This window comes from Cryptomeria japonica, chromosome 1, assembly GCF_030272615.1.
Source record: "Cryptomeria japonica chromosome 1, Sugi_1.0, whole genome shotgun sequence".
Classification (NCBI taxonomy): domain Eukaryota; kingdom Viridiplantae; phylum Streptophyta; class Pinopsida; order Cupressales; family Cupressaceae; genus Cryptomeria; species Cryptomeria japonica.
Genome location: NC_081405.1, coordinates 591,193,774 through 591,210,190, shown reverse-complemented (window position 1 = coordinate 591,210,190; position 16,417 = coordinate 591,193,774). Strand labels below are relative to the sequence as shown.

The window sequence follows — 16,417 nt, the reverse complement described above, 5'->3', positions numbered from 1 at the left end:
AGTTCATAGTCCTTTAGCCCCTCACTAAAGAAAGCAATATGTTGCTGCAAATTGTTATCGTTCAACTGTGTTAGGACAGCTGAGATGTTGGATTCTCCTCCGAAGGTATAGAGGATAAAATCCCTTTCATAATTAGGATTGACAAGGGTAGGGGCCTGAGCAATTGCTTGTTTGATCTCTTCGAAACCGGCCCTTCCTTCCTTGGTCCAACTGAAAGCCAAGTTTTTCTTTAACATGGAAGTGAGGGGTTTTACCATGGTGGCAAGGTTGGGAATGAACCTCCTCACAAAGTTGATCCTACCAAGGAAACTTTGCAATCCTTTCTTGTGACTAGGGAGTGGAAGAGAAAGAATAGCTTCCACTCGCTCGAGATCAATGGTCAAACCCTCCTTAGATACGACGTGTCCTAGCAATCTTCCTTGATCAGTAGCAAATAAACACTGGCTGGGGTTCAAGGACACACCATACTCCTTGCATTTCATGAACACCTGCTAAAGATGACCAAGATGGTCAGTTGCATGCTTCGAATAAACAGTTATGTCCTCCAGGTTTACAAGCACAAACCTTGCTAATACACCCTTGAAAGTCATGTCCATTGCTCTTTGTAACGTGGCACTTGCATTGGTTAGCCCAAAGGGCATTTTGCAATAAGCATAGGTACCCCACTTATTAGTAAATGCAGCCTTGTATTGGTCTGATTCTTGGACCAAGATCTGATTGTAGCCTGAATACCCATCCAAGAATGAAAATCTTTCCGAGCCACTGACCTTTTGGAGAATCTGCTCCATAGAGGGAAGGGGATAGTGATCCTTAAGGGAGGCTCTATTGAGATCCCTAAAGTTAACACATAGTCTAGTTTCGCCATTCTTCTTTCTTACAGGGACAAGGTTGGCCACCCAGAAGGAGTGTTTGATAGGGAAGATGATATTGGCTTCTATGAGCTTGGTCAACTCCTTCCTCATTAGTGTCTCAATCTTGGGGTTTATTGGCCTTTGCTTTTGTCTAACTAGCTTTGCATCCCAGTTTAGCTCTATAGTATGCTGGGCTAAGCTAGGGTCGAAACCCTTCAAGTCTTCATAGGTCCAAGCAACTATGTCATCGTATTTTTGGCAAAGCTCAACAAAGGCCTCTTGTTCGGTTGAGGAACACACCTTGCCCAAGTTTAGAGACCTACCTTCGGCGACAACAACTGGCTTGTAATCCCTCTTCTTTGCAGCCAAGTTCATCCTCTTCTTCAACTGATCATCTGAGTTGAAAATGACTTCCAAGGTAACTAGACCTTTAGGCAACTTGTTGGAGTGGAGCCGCATGATTTGATCTCCATACTGGTCTTGCAGCTTAGACTGATTTTTAGCAGAAAATTCTGCTTCATTTTGCAAGAAGTTGACGATCTGCTGATCGCTTTCAAACACTTGCCAATTTACCTAATTGTTTGGGACAACAAGCCTGATGTGTTGCTCCTTCTCATTTGCAACATGCGCTGGTATGTCGAATTGAGCACCAACTGTTGCAAGCCTATCAACATGCTTGTTTTGACCTCTAGGAATGCTCTGGATATTGAAGGCCTCAAATCCTTCAATCAAATCCTAGACCCTGTGTTTGTATGATGAGTAGGTTGTTTTTTGCTACACTTTGAGCTCGGATGTGATTAACAACCAACTCACTATCTCTAAATACTTGCAAAGATCTGATCTTTTTGCTTTGTGCAAGTTGGAGGCCTTGGATCAAGACTTCATACACAACGACATTGTTGGTGCAACCAAATTGAAGCCTAAAAGACAAGAAATATTTCTCCTGCTCAAGAGAAACAAGCATCACATCGGCACCTGCACCATTCTTGTTTCTTGAACCATTAAAAAACATGTTCCATAACCCCTTTGAATCTCCTTGTGTCTTGATGAGGTTAGGGATAGTAGTATCCTCTTCATGGATACAATAGGTGCCAAGCCCAGTATCTTCAATCTCAGCTAATGGATTAAACTGAAAAGCATTGGCCCATTCGTCCAACAAGCAATCAGGGACCTCTTGCACAAGAGTAGCAGGCTTACAGACAGTACACTCCTCCCCCTCTTCATGCAAAGTGCAATTCATGTTTATAGGGCTGGGGGTGTAGGGCTCAATGTGGTTTTGGGCAATGGGCTCTACCCTTATGGTAACCTTGGTACCATACCTTGTTCGAAATAGCATGTGGTACCAATCAAAAGATAGGTACGCACCTATCTTGACGGTGAAGTCTCTAGACAGGCAGATGGCAAAGAAGGCAGGGAGGTCGATGATTGATACGTCTTGTAAGACAGTGCAACCAGGGCATGCATGCAAGGTTAACTTCAAATTTTTAACAACTCCAACTGTCTTAATAGAAGTGTCATCCAACTGGACCACCCCTTTTGTCATAGGTTTGTATTCTATGCAAAGAAGATCATCTACCTTCTTAGGCATGACTGAGCTACTAGCTCCTGAATCTATCATGCAATTGTGAACCAAGTTATCTCCTACGATTAAGGAGAGATAGAAGGGGGGAGTGGTGCAGGAGCACCTGAGCACCTGAATGCTCAAATGCTAGCAGGTATAACATTTTTATTGCAAATTAAGCATGTGTGTTTATTTTATGCTTCTAGTAGGTTTAATAGGTTTGTTTTGTGGTGTAATAAGGTTTGGAACTCATTTTGTGAGTTTCCAAGGATTTTTTTGGTTTTTTGCTCGGTAGGCTAAAAATTGTCAATTTTGGGTCCAAATGAGCATTTTTGAATTTTTGATGTTGTAAAGCCTTGAAAGACATTGGGGCATGTTTATTTAGTGTTTCTAAATGATGTTGAGTCATTGGTTTGAGTGCCAAGTCACCGGAAGTCAAAATGCAATTTTTGAGCAACAAAAAGTTGTCAAAAAGTTGTCAAAAGTTGTCAAAAAGTGGTTTTTGGTGGTTTTGGTTAGTTCCAGCCTGTACCTGTCCGTACAAGGGCTTCAATAAGTTGGCACATGTATAAAAACCATGTTCCAATCATTGTATGGGTTGTTCATTTTGGAAAATTAAGAGAAATACTTATTTTGCTCTCATTTTTGTGAGTTTTTAACTAATTTTCTGCACTTTTGAGAGTACAGTCCGTACCATGGCTCCATGAGTCCATACTGCTCTTGTTTTTGATTGGTATGGTCTCTCTTGATGTTTGAGTAGTGATCTCTGATCTTTTCTTGGGGTTTGGAACAAGTTTTGTTTGAAGTGCTCTTGAAAAAGGCAATGTTTTGTGGTTCCAATGGAAGATTATTCATGGTCCAACTAATTTCTTCAAGGTCTCTTCATCCATGGCTTTGAGGGAATTTGTTGGATCTGTACATACTGTACCATACATCCATTTTCCTTTTCTAGCAATGTACAAGTGTTTGTAAGCCCATGGCAAGTGTGTGAAGTGAGCAACTTGGCTTGGGTATTCTCAAGTTTGTTTAAATGGTACTTTTCTGTTCATAGCACTGTACCTTGAAATGTTAAAGAAGAAACAAGTTGGAAAGAGTCAGCATTATACTTTACCATCCTTGTCTCTCCCATGACTTGGTTGGATGTAAGAGGCAAAGGTGTAAAACGGACTGCAAAACAGTGAGTCACTGTTTCATTGTTAGATCCTCATTGCCAACCTCTCTAAATGGATAGTATGAAATGATGCATTCCTCTTTCTTGCATCATGAAAATGTATTTGCAAGTGGTTTCAATGTTGAGATGACAAGTTACACAAATTGATTGTAAAGGACCTAAATAAGGATCCTAAAACAGTGTACTTTTTGTCACAGTCATATAAGGTTGTCTTGATTTGTGTCATCCTTTAAGTATTCAAACCTTCAAGATCTTTGAAGAGGATAAATGCATTATTCTATCATGCCCTTAACACCTTCTTGCAGGCCAGGGGCAGAGTAAAGAAGCAAACAAAACAAAGAAAGGAAGTTGCTATCAAAAATGCACCTTATTGCTGTCAAAAAATACAGTGTTGACTGTGTATGAACAGCAATTATAAAATCCTTTCTTAATTGTTGTGCATGGTGTTCCAACTGATATCAAACCATTGTTGCATCCCTAATTGACATACTTTCATTGTATTTGGTTTATCAATGATCAAAGTGTATGCAAAATCTTAAAAACGTTGCTGTCCCAGTCATCTAGACTATTATTTCTGTTAAGGGTAGCAGTATGACACTTGTTTGATATAATGACAATATTAGAAGATAAGTTTTGAATCTTTGGAGGTGTTTGGCATATGTTAAAGAAAGGATTGAAGCATTTAAGTTGGCCTAGTATCATGAAGAAAACTTGTAAATTGCAAACCCTCACTAAAACTTTCAAAAACCCTTGAAAAGTGCCTATTTTGTGGGACAGCACTAAAACAGTCTGTACAGTACTTGCCATAGCAAAAATCCTTGAGCTTTCAACATCAAATGACCACATCTCCAAGGGTTTGTCATGAACTTTAGCAGGTTGAGCAGGGTGAACAATTTTCATTAAAAACTAGGGCTAATTCTAGTAGCCTTTTTGGAGCAAATTTGACCAATTCATGAAATCGGTAAGGAAGGGGAAGCAATTGGTTGTTTCAAATCATCAAAATTGATGAGTAGAGACCTGAGATACCCTACTACAATATCCAAAGCATTGTATTGAGCCATTTGATCAAATGGACCTTTTGCACCTAGAAAGTTGCTTTGAGTAACCCTACGTTCTTTGCATCCAATTGAGAAATTTCCATTCTTGAGAAGTGAAGGACAGTCATCATACCTTCAGACCTGTCTAGATGCTCAATCAACAGATTAATATGATTCAAATCCTTAAAGGAGCAAATAAGATTAGGTAAACCATGGTTCTCCAACAGTTGCCCATTCCGGGAAGAGAGGAGATTCAGCCAGTTGGACAACCAAACTTGTTCATTTTTGGTGACACTCAAGAGGACCTCATTTCAGACTTGAATGCCTTAGCATGGAAGGTAAGGAGGAGTGATGTCCAATACAATAGGGTGCAAGCAGTGTTGAATAGAGAGGAGGAGATAGGAGAAAGGTTTAGAAGAATCCCATTTGTGCCTAGGGATTGATTTGGGAAGAACATTGAGAACAAAAGCCCACCAACCTCAAAGAAGGCTAACCTTCTATCATACCTCCTCATCAGGGAGGCTTGCTGATCTTGCTTGAATCTTCCTCCTCCTTCGGTTGCACCAATTTGGTGGAGACTGCCTTTCCGCTGACTGCTGCCTCATCACCTGACTGATCGACATCTTTCAGTGCCTCTTTAAGAAAATCCCTTTGAGATGGGATTGAAAGGGCCTCCCACATAGTGACGTTGAGTTTGGCCTTATTCATCTGATCAGCTATGTTGAAAAGAACACCAGCTGATTTTAGAGGCCCCTTTGAGGCTACAAGGTCTACTTTTGCTCTTTAGACGACTTGGACCTCTTCCTACCTCTTGCTCCCTTGCAAGGTATTTTGGCTTGTATCATGGACAGCTATATTGGGCGTTGGAGCTTGGACTGATGTTGAAGGTGAGGCAACCTCCATCTTTGAGGCTACAAGGTCTACTTTTTCTCTTTAGACGACTTGGACCTCTTCCTACCTCTTGCTCCCTTGCAAGGTATTTTGGCTTGTATCATGGACAGCTATATTGGGCGTTGGAGCTACTGATGTTGAAGGTGAGGCAACCTCCATGGCTCGCTTCTTTGACCTTGTATACTGCAGCATAGACTCACCATTTGTTTGGTTCAAACCACAAAATTCTGCCTCTTGCCAATTGACAAAGGTAGAATCCCCTTGCAAGTAAGCCTGAGTGTTAACGCTAGGCTGATTTGGGTCATATTGCTGGCCAGAAGTGGTCGTCTCATCTTGCACCACTAAGGTTTGGACAAACCCTCCATTTTGGCATGCACCTTGGTTGTGTGGCTGATTGCATGGTTGACACCAATCCTGCTCTTAGGCAACATTATTTTGCATTGGAACTGTCGCTTTTGAGTTGCTTGCAGCCGTGGGGTTCACGCTATTCAAAGGCTTGGCGTTGCTCCATTGATTTTGCCCTTGAAAGAGTGGCCTATTCTGTTGATAGTTTTGATTTTGTGCCTGATAAGGTTTGCTATGCTAGGCTTGTTGCCTCTTTAGTGTCACCAACTCATTGTTAAAGTTTTGCAATAGAGCCTTGACCTCATGGAGCTCATTGGAGGATGTAGAGGGTGTGGATGGTTGACCTGCGGAAGCCATGAAGATAGGAGCCAAGGTGGGTTGTTGAGTAGGAGCTTCTAGGAAGAGAGGCATTGCAGGCCTTGGAGCTATCTTCTCAGCCTGAATCAAACAATTTTATGCCCTGATGGTTTATGTCATATGCACCCGGTAAAGAGGCTCCATATCGCTGTTGAGAGCTCTAAGATAATACAAGAAGGCATGATTTGGAGATGGCTTCACTAGAGCAGGAATTCTATTCCATGTCTTATGGAATCTGAAATTGAAATCTCCTATGAACTCATGAGGTGCCCTCTCGATCGTAGTCAACTGCTCCACAAGTGATAGGTGATCACTTTTGTCTTCGAAATGGTTGCACAACCTCTCCCCCAATTCATCCTAATAGTGAATGGAGCTAGACGGCAGCCCTCTATACCACTGCAAAGCTTTGCCTTTCAAAGATGTGGCTGAGAGTCTAACAACAACATTATATATTGGGCGATTTATTGTTGAGGAAAAATGCTTTATAAAGTGAAATATTAATAAGTTAATTTTATAATATATTTCACTTATCTACCTTGGATGCCACATTATGATTTTATTGTCATTTTTATGAAGTATATTTGCTCCTATGAGAAGGTCGATTTGGAGAAAGGAGAAATGAAATGTAATTTCAAAATAATGTGAAGTGAATGTGCATTTGGGTTTGGCGTTCATTTGGAGGGAATGTGAATTTGAATTTGGAGACACAAAGTCTATAAATAAGAGTGTTGGGCTCTTGTTTTTGGCATCCAAGAATTTTTAATAATGAAATGCTGCCGAAATGCAGAGTGAAAGCTTCGGGGAACGATTACCTCCTAGCCATAGCTTGATTTCTTGCTTGCAATACAGCAACTAGTCGAGCCAGAGACTGCTCTTCATTCAGAGGAGTAGATTGAAGAACAATGTTGTAGAATTTGTGTCAGTTTTAGATGTTTTGGTGTGTTTTCTTGAGTGTTCATGTTGTTGGTCGCAGTGTGTGCTGAAGTGGATTTTTTGTCGCAGGTCTTAGTGTGTCATTCTCCTCGTTCTAGGTATTTCATCCATCTTTCTTTATGGTTTAGGCGATTCATTTTGCAAGTTAATAGAGCTTAAAATGGTGTTTTGGATTTTCTTTTTGCAAAATCGTACCTTAGCTGGCCATACCATGTGGCTGAGCGCTTTGGAATGCGTGCATAAATTATTGGGGTCATTTTTCCATGTTTTGTTGTCCTAGGAATGATTGCCTACCTCCCAGTGATCATTTGCTTTCAGTTTCGTGTCATTTGGTTAAGAATTAGGTGAGTTGTGAGTGTTTTAGTGGGATTTGGTGTTGCTGGTCTGTGTGTTTTCAGCGTGCTAGGAGTATATCAAAATTAGAGTTTTTGGTGTTTGGATTTGGTTTTCGGGTGTGTGAGTTCATTGATGTGAAGAGAAAGGACTTGGTTTCATTTGCAGTTGTTGGTCATGTTATTGCACTTGGTTCATCACTCTTATATACTATGATTCATATTGTAATGCTGGTAGTAGTACTAACAGCAATTTCTATTGTTCTTTCTTGTCCCACTGCATAAGTGGAAGAGGCTGGCCTTGCTGCCTATCTTTGGAATAGTGATTTCCCTTAAATTGTAATCCATATTGTGCATTGTAAAGCTGGTTAGTAGTACTAACAACTATCTAATTGGATTATTTCTCTTAGTCCCACTGCATAAGTGAAAGAGGCTGGCTTTGCCACCTATGTTGAATATTGTAATATTGTCCTCCCGCTGCATAAGCAGTAGAGTTGATTGTAATTTCATTTCTAGTCGTCATGCTGGATAAGCGGTTGAGTGATTGTTTCTTCAGTTTCTTGGCTTGTCCTTGGCTAGTTTACCGCCAAGTGATCTTTCAGTATTCTCATTATCCTACTAGAAAGTGAAAAGGGCTGGCTTGCCGCTCAGTATTGTATTCGAGATTTCGTTTCCTGCAGTTATTTGAGTTAACGATCCCCTTGACACCGTATGCTCTCACCCTCCCATATTGGGCTCTCGGTGATCAGAAAGTGAAAGGGTTACTTTCAGCATTCCCTTTCTGCGCAAGTTTGATTATTCTAACCTTAACGGGTGAATTTTGTTGTGTTAAAAATATAAAAAAATTGTGGGGATATTACAGACCTTGTCCGAACCAGCCTTGTGAATCACGGACCCTGTCCAGATCACAGGCATACTGGACTAGGACCCAAATCAAGAATGGACCAGATGGATACCAGGGGCCTAGGGGGTTGAACCTTGCAACTTAGTAATTAAATAAAGTTAATGTAAGTGCCTAGGAGATATAAGGTTTTAAATTACAATGTTAAATTAAGGGGTTCCTTGGGGTGGGTGCCAACTTGGGAGGCATAAGGGGATTAAAAATTAAATAAAATGTTGCAAAACCCTAAAAGGGGTGTGGGTCTTGGAGGAGAATAAAAAGGCATTCTTGAGCTCATTTTTGGTATGTAAGATTTGCAATTCGATAACAGAACTTTGCTGGATTGAACTTATTCATCCTATGGCTTTGTGAGGATGAAAACCTTCATAGAGAACATCTTCTTTGTTGGTGGAAGATCTAACCAGGAAGATTGATTGGTGGTTCATTAAGAGACTACATTTGAGCTTCAAAATATAAAGAGATTAGTTTGCATTATCAGTTTATTGAGCACAAAATAAAAGACAAATTTTTGGTGACAAGGGGAGGAGTATTGAAGGGTTTATTGTAGTCATTTATCCACCCTTTGCTGGCCGCTTCCTTTCCTAGACAGGTTGAAAAACTAAAAGCTAGGTGTGTTGGTTGACACAGAAGTCTTGCCATCCAAGTTGAGGTCATATTTTGCTGTTTGGAGGGTGTCTAGGGCATAACTTCCAAGAGATTTCCAGTTTGAGTCCTTTAGAGCTGATTGTGGAGAGTGGCGTCCAAGTTTGGTGTTCCCAGCTTGCTGATATAGTTGCAAAAACAGACCTGTGCATATTCAGATGTCATGGGTGTGCTTGTAATGTTATTTGGAAGCTATTTGGCCAACTGGGTATTGTAGAAAATGATTATATTTTGCTGTCCACAGTTTGCAATAAATTTGAAAGTAATTTCCAGTTGTAGGTTTATGTCATTCTGAGCAAAATTGCTTTGAAATTTCATTCCATGCATGTTGTAAAATTGCTTTGTCCTTTCCTATTAAGAAATTCACATTGTAGAACTGAGACAATTGTAGTATGCTTCGAGGATGTTATTACTTGGACATTCTCTGGTGTTAGCTGAGGATTTGTCTATAATTCAGACATGTTTAAAAAAATTTATATGTACAATGTTAAAGTTGTGACGAACTACTATATGATTGTTAGTATACATAATACAACTAAATAATACTTGTAACCATCTATTTTGAAAAAACTGCCTTTTATATGCCCAGTGCAAAGTATTTCCTTATGTGGGTTGTAGGTTCGATGTTTGCTTTTTTGAGCTGTAAAATATTCAATTCCTCTTGTATTATTATTAATACTTTTTTCGTATTCCTTTTAGCCTATGTATTGTCAAACAGCTTGTCAATTAATTTATAAATTTCTCTCAATAACATGTATTGTCAAACAGCTTGTCAATTAATTTATAAATTTCTCTCAATAACATGTATTCCGACACTCGTGCTAATGCATGTTCCGTATTGGTGAAAATGTGGTAATGGAACAATGACATTGAATTTAAATCTTGAATTTTCTCATCAATCCCATTGTTTATTATAATAATAAATGTTCTGAGTGCTTGCAATCAATTTTACTTTTGTGCCATTCAAACTGGCCTTAAAGAGATTTTAGTGTGTACAAACTATTTTTTGTCAGAAAAGTATTCCTGAGAAAATTTGAATTGTGTTAAATCCCATTAAGATGACTAGAATATTACCCATTGAAAAGGTACCAAAAAATACCTAGAATCCATTCATGATTGCCTTATATAATTACGACAGAACTATGCAAATGTAAAATACATGCTATGAGCATCATGAATCTTCAACATATGAGTTTATACTTGATTGTAGTTTTGCAATTTACTGTAAAATTTCTGACATGACTTTTTCCTTTTCTCTTCTTTATTTAGGTTTATGTGAATGGTCCAAACACAGTTCCCATTTATAATTTTTTGAAGTCAAGTAAAGGTGGGTTTATGGGATCTCGTATCAAGTGGAACTTTACCAAATTTTTGGTCAACAAAGATGGTCATGTTATCGGTCGTTACTCACCCACAACATCACCATTTGGTATTGAGGTATGGCTTGTGCAACATGTATGGAAAGGTCTCTTCACAAGTATCATTTGAAATTAAGTTTGATATTTAACTATTGATATCTAGTTTGATCCTGGCTTGAACGCTCTTTTTATTATATTATCTTCATTTGATTTATCTTATTTTCAGAAGAATCATTTATGACTTCTTCAAGTGGGGTTTCATGTGCCAAATTGGCATCTGCCTTGGCCCTAACCTTAAAAACAATTACCTTTAACTGTGCAGAAGGACATCAAAACAGCATTGGGAGAGCAGTAACTGGAATGGACTCATTTTATTTTGTAGAAGTGAAATCTAATTTAACTGGACTACTTTGAGTTGGAGACTTTGCCTTTAGTTACTTAACTTTCCTGCTTTGCATATCTGTCTGGACTTAATATTTTCTGCAAGTAAAGGATGTAGTGTCATTGCATTCATTGGAATGAGCTTGAGTCTTTTTTATTTATGTGTTAATATTGGGTATCATTCTTATCTTAGGTCATATTAGGACCTTATTGCAATTATTTGTTTTACAAAACACTATGCTGATTTACAAGATGCATATGCTTGCAAATTCTAAATTCGAGTATCTAATTAGGATTTGGGTTTGAAATTATAAAAAAGTTTCTGTTATAATACTTTATATTAGATCAGAAATTTGTTTGAAGATTAGAATATTTGCTTTGTTTTTTTGGCGAGTCTATACATAATTTCATTTTGTTTTTATGTAAAACATCACAGTAATCATTAATTAGAGCACTGTTTATGTTATGGTGGTTTCAAGTCCTTCCCCATAATAACATTATTGATTGTCCATTTTCTCAGTGTGAATTAAACTTAATCCTCATAACCCTAATTTTGTTGTGTTTCTTGCATTACCATCAGGATGCTCAAACCTAATCCCTTAATAAGATTTGGTTACTGATCACCTCAAGTATCTTTGTTCTTGAGTTAGATTCCATAGGTGATGTAGATCCCATAGGGCTGCCATGTCAAAATTAGAGTGATGTCTCTGAAGGTAATCACAAGTGAAAAGTGACCAATAGGTATGTATGATAGTCTTAATTAGGACTCTTGTCTCAGTACCGCTGTTAAAATCTAGGACTTTTAGGGAAGACATCAAATGTGTATTGGAACCTTTTAGGATGCCCATGTTGATGGTAAAATCAGTTTTTTATACATAATACTTGTCACATGCTAGCTATGTTTACAGTTACGGTAGTAAACTGTTTGTAAATTTATCTATAAAGTATGAGGAAGAAATGGGTTAATTAGATCCAGCTTGTGGCTTGTCAAATATCTGTTGGTCTTCTAATCCCTCTTGTGTATTTCTGTAGTATTCAGCTCTTTGTCAATGGATTTGTGTTTATTCTTTACAACTAAGTTGCCGGTTCGGGTTCGGGTTCCGGTTCGGGTTCGAAGAACCCGGTACGCCGGTACGGCAAAATTTTGAAAAGGGGTTTGGGTTCGTTTGGGTTCGTTAGTACAAAAACATGTAAATTTATATATATATATATATATATTATATATATATATATCAAAGCCTATAAGCATGAATTAAAATATGCATGTCACATAGCATCATATGAACAACAAAACAAACATAAACTTGTAATCATAGCATCATGATCATACCATAATTGATAATAGCATCATATACATCAAGTTTAATATCAAAATGACAAAATATTCAAGTATCATTGTTTCAACTTTCAAAAATATAAACTTAAAAGTTTAATCATCAAATGGATCATCTAGTTCTTCATCCTCCTCCTCCTCCTCCTCCTCATCCTCATTGACATTGACATTAAATGAGCCAATGCCACTTGCACTTGCACTATAAGTTGGCTCAATTTCCGAGTCATCAAGTGTCAATGCAAGAAGCTGAGAACCAGGAGCATCCAAATCAGTATGCTCTGGCTCTATATCCCACATCTTTGTTTCCCCTTGTGTGTAGTCATGTTGTTTGTGTGAAAGAAGACGTAGGTTGGAATGCACATATACTAAATTCTCCGCTCTTTTTGATAGCAGCCTATTGCGCTTTACTGAGTGGATGAAAGAGTATGTGCTCCAATTTCTTTCTGAAGCAGATGAACTAGCAACCTATGAAGACAAAGTAAACAATTAAAGTTATACATTAATAAAAATAAAATTACTAGCAACCTATGAAGACAAAGTAAACTATAAATAAACTAAAACTTGTAAATTAAAAATTTTAATTAATTAAACTTACTTGTGATAAAACTTTTATAGCGAGGGGTTGTAGGTGTTGGAAGCATGTGCCATGGAAGTACCACCAGCTATGAGCATCTTTCTTGGATCTATGACGAAGTGCATCAACACTTAGACCATTCCCATTTGCGAATTCTATGAACTCATTTGTAACAACATCTCGCAAATCATCATCGGGATATAGTCTAAGAAATGCTGCCTTATACCCATCAGATACTTCTAGATCTCTCCATGGTGGAATCCTTCCTGGTTTATCAAGAAACTGATTGCTATAGTACTTAGGTGTCAAGGCATAGGCAAGAAGGTGCAAAGGAGTGGTCATCTTATTCCACCTCTCTACAATAATTAATTCCAGTTCTTTGAAGAATTTCTCCTGAGGATCATTCTCTTTTTCATTTATAGTGAACTTTATTTTTTCAAGCATTGAATCAATGCCATCATAAATCTCACCTATGCAAGGCCTATCCATGTCTGTATAGCGAATCATGCTCATGATGGGCTCAGTGATACTTAGGAGATATGTAACAAGATCCCACCATTTCTCATCCAATATTCTATCCCTAATTTTTCCTGCCCTCTCAGTGCTACTTTGCTTCCATACAGTCCAATTGGTGCTGATCACCATATTGCATAGTGCCACTCTAACTTTCACAAGTCGTCTTAAGACGATTGTGTTTGATGCAAAACGGGTCTCAGCAACCTATAACACAAATTAATGCCAAATTATTAAAAAATAAAGCCAAACTTTAAAGAAGAATACACAATATAGCTTACACAATGATATTATTAACATTGAAAATTCAAAAAAATCAGAAAATGTAAAATTAAATTACTATTTCACTTACCTTCAATAGCTCCAAATTCGAATAGGTTCTAAAAATCCCTTGAGACATGTGGTGGTTTGTGATGAACATCTGGATGTCCTCAACCTCTGCATACACATCTCTGATCCATTTTATTTTTTGCCCAATCCTTTGTAGCATAAGATTGAGCGAATGTACCGCACAAGGTGTCCAAAAGATGTGATCATAGCGTTGCTCAACCAACAAACCAGCAGCTCTACAATTTTTTGCATTGTCCGTTATGACTTGGACAACATTGCGGGGTCCCACAGACTCAATGGCAGAGATGAGAATTTCTGCAATAAATTCGCCATCTTTTATTTGGCCCTCACAATCCACAGCTCTCAAAAACATTGCCCCTTTAGGGGACACCGCTATGACATTGATCAAGGGACGGTTTTTAGCATCTTTCCACCCATCTGAAACAATTGTTACACCTGTCTCAACCCACGAATCCCTTATGGGTTTCAATGCATCTTCAACCCTCTTCACCTCTTTCTCCAATAATGTTCCACGTACCTTCTCATAACCGGGGCCCTTATACCCTCTTGGTGCCTCATTAACACTTTTTATCATTTGCTTCCAATATGGGGAGCGAACAACATTGAATGACAAACCATTTGCATAAATGCACCTTACTATATCTTGATCAGCATTGTCTCTACTCTCATTTTGGAATGCGGTTTCTAAAGGCCCTTTTGTTCTTTTACGTGTCAAGGGTGGTTCACTTTGAGGTTCATTTGTGGCAAAGAAGGGGTGGTCTTCTACTACAATACTGGGATTAGAAGGGCCTTGCATTCCCCTTGTTTTCTTTGATGCGGTTTGGTTCAATCTACGGGCTTCCCTCTCTTCTGCTGCCTCATGCTCCCTAATATATTTCATCACTATCTCATCTGGTATAGGTTTACCATTTTTGCCAGGGCATTTTTTGATGCCTCTTCCTTTTATTCCACACAAATGGCCTACCACTCGATAATATGAACTATTACGTTCAATATCACATCCATGGCATTTCCAACGGAATCCCCCACCTCCCGGAAGTTGTTTTATAATGTCCACATATTTCCATAAGGGAGAATTTGGATCATTTCTTTGTTTTGCAATTACTTGTCATTGCCAATGGAGGAAGATGTAGATGCCATTCTAGTTCCTATGGCAAGAAATAAAATAAACATATTCAAAAACAAAAACTAAATAATGAAAAAAAATTCAAGTTTCATGTTTGACAATTTGTGAAACAAAAATAGTTGGAAAAAAATGTTTAAAAACCTACCTCTTGCTGCCAATGGAAGCTTGAAAATGTATGGAAATGATGCTGCAACACTTGTTGAAGCTTCTAAAATCAGTCTTCAACTCCTCCTCTTTGATCTTGGAAGCCAAATTTTGTTCAACCTCTCTTCAACCTGCTCTCATAAAAAATTTGTTTGCAACACAAATGAGGTGAAATGTGTCAATAAGATGTTTTAGAAGTGTTTTTTAGGTTATAATTTTCGCTTTTTTTAAGGCGGAATTGAAAAAAAAAAAAAAATTTGGTTTGTTTTTTAACTTATTGGGCCGCCCAGCCACGCGGGTTCGACTGGGTCCGCCCGGGTTCGACTGGGTTCGACCCCGGGTTCGACTGGGTTCGACCCGGGTCGAACCCACCCTGGGTTTTACGAACCCTGGTCGAATCGGACCCGTACCACGGACCCGGTCGAACCCGGACCCGTACCAGGGCTTCCCAGGGGCGAACCCTGCAACTTAGCTTTACAATAATTACAGATTTACATCAAAAACTTGTGCAGCAAAGGAATCAAACTCTGAATAATGTTCATAGAACCCAACACAGAAGGATTGAGTTTCAAATCCACAGCCACGAATGCCTTACCAACCTTAAACACATTTGTTTGTTATGCAAAAACAAAACCAATAAAAGACTAAGTAAAATGGGCTATAGTGCTAGCAGCAAGAGAAGGGTCATTATCATAAGGATATATTCCAACTGTCCCATAGAATGGCTAGAGGATCAACCATATCAACTATGTTCCGCCTAAATCTAGTAGCAGAACTTTACTGTGATTTTGACTCTCTTGCCAAATCTGACCATGAGGAATTGCCAGCTCCATACTGAGAAATTGTTTATCATGCCTTAGGTGCAAAAACTGTTCAATCTGGGATGTAGAAAGATGGTGAGGCCTCTAAGGGGAGGGACTCCATCTAGAGTGGTTGGCAGAGCAGGAATGGAGAGAATAGTACCCACTCTTGAAATGGCTTGTGTGAGCTCTGCTAGTGAGGGCTATTGTGAGGCCTGACTAAATATCTGTTGAACTACACCTCAATGACTCCACATGGGTGTTGTCCCAAAATCCCTTGTCCTCTCAAGTTCGCCACCTTCACAGGAACTTTATTACTCTCCATTTGAATTTGAAAAAAGAGCTACCTTGCACTTGTGTCTAGAAATTATGTCTTGATGACTATTGTTTAAAACAACACAGCTCCTATCTTTCTAAAAATGGATAAAATTTCTATTTTGACAATTTTTCAAAGCTCTGCAATATTTGCTACCACTTGACTAAAATTCTAAAGGAGAATGTTTTTCCAAGTAACGACCAAACAAGTTTGGGAAGAGAGAGAATCCATTGCCAATTATCATTTACTTGAAAAAATGTAGAACACATGTTTAAAGGATTCAAAAACATTTTGTGGAAGGCACTTGGGTGATAGGTGTCCAAGGTGTTGAAGTATTTTCGCTAAAGGTAAGCCACAATATGATACACATCAAGAAAATTGAGCTTCTTTTTCTTTTGCCAAAACATGCAACACTTTCTCAAATCTTCTAAACCCAAAAAATAAGGAAGAGTCTGTTGATGCATGATAGCCTCAGTAAGATAAATGATTGAATGAGAGAT

General features: G+C 38.6%; 2 protein-coding genes across 3 annotated transcripts in view; one reads left to right on the top strand and one right to left on the bottom strand.

The window, feature by feature from the left end:
• Positions 1-11,122, top strand: part of LOC131027956 (probable phospholipid hydroperoxide glutathione peroxidase) — a 113,047-nt gene extending 101,925 nt beyond the window's left edge. Inside the window, exons 5-6 of one of the 2 annotated variants that reach the window (XM_057958054.2) lie at positions 10,291-10,458; positions 10,702-11,122. In XM_057958054.2, coding sequence (XP_057814037.1) covers positions 10,291-10,458; positions 10,702-10,734 — 201 coding nt within the window. In that variant the 3' untranslated portion in view covers positions 10,735-11,122. The remainder of the gene's footprint in view (positions 1-10,290; positions 10,459-10,701) is intronic. The other variant, XM_057958058.2, reaches the window with a different exon arrangement.
• On the bottom strand, positions 10,810-14,631 carry LOC131858140 (uncharacterized). Its single transcript, XM_059211190.1, has 3 exons — positions 12,689-14,631; positions 12,273-12,558; positions 10,810-10,859 (listed from the first exon to the last, which is right to left on the bottom strand). Exons 1-3 carry the CDS (start codon positions 13,310-13,312, stop codon positions 10,810-10,812), a joined length of 960 nt encoding a protein of 319 aa, XP_059067173.1. The 5' UTR covers positions 13,313-14,631.
• Positions 14,632-16,417: the final 1,786 nt, after the last annotated feature.

What these genes read in the sequence shown, in the direction of transcription:
- LOC131858140 (XM_059211190.1), bottom strand. Translation starts at nt 13,312, where the DNA reads ATGGTGATCAGCACCAATTGGACTGTATGGAAGCAAAGTAGCACTGAG. An exon ending in CTATAAAAGTTTTATCACAA is followed by an intron (nt 12,559 to 12,688) that starts GTAAGTTTAATT and finishes TTGTCTTCATAG; the next exon opens with GTTGCTAGTTCATCTGCTTC. An exon ending in TGCAAGTGCAAGTGGCATTG is followed by an intron (nt 10,860 to 12,272) that starts GCTCATTTAATG and finishes CTTTACTTGCAG; the next exon opens with AAAATATTAAGTCCAGACAG.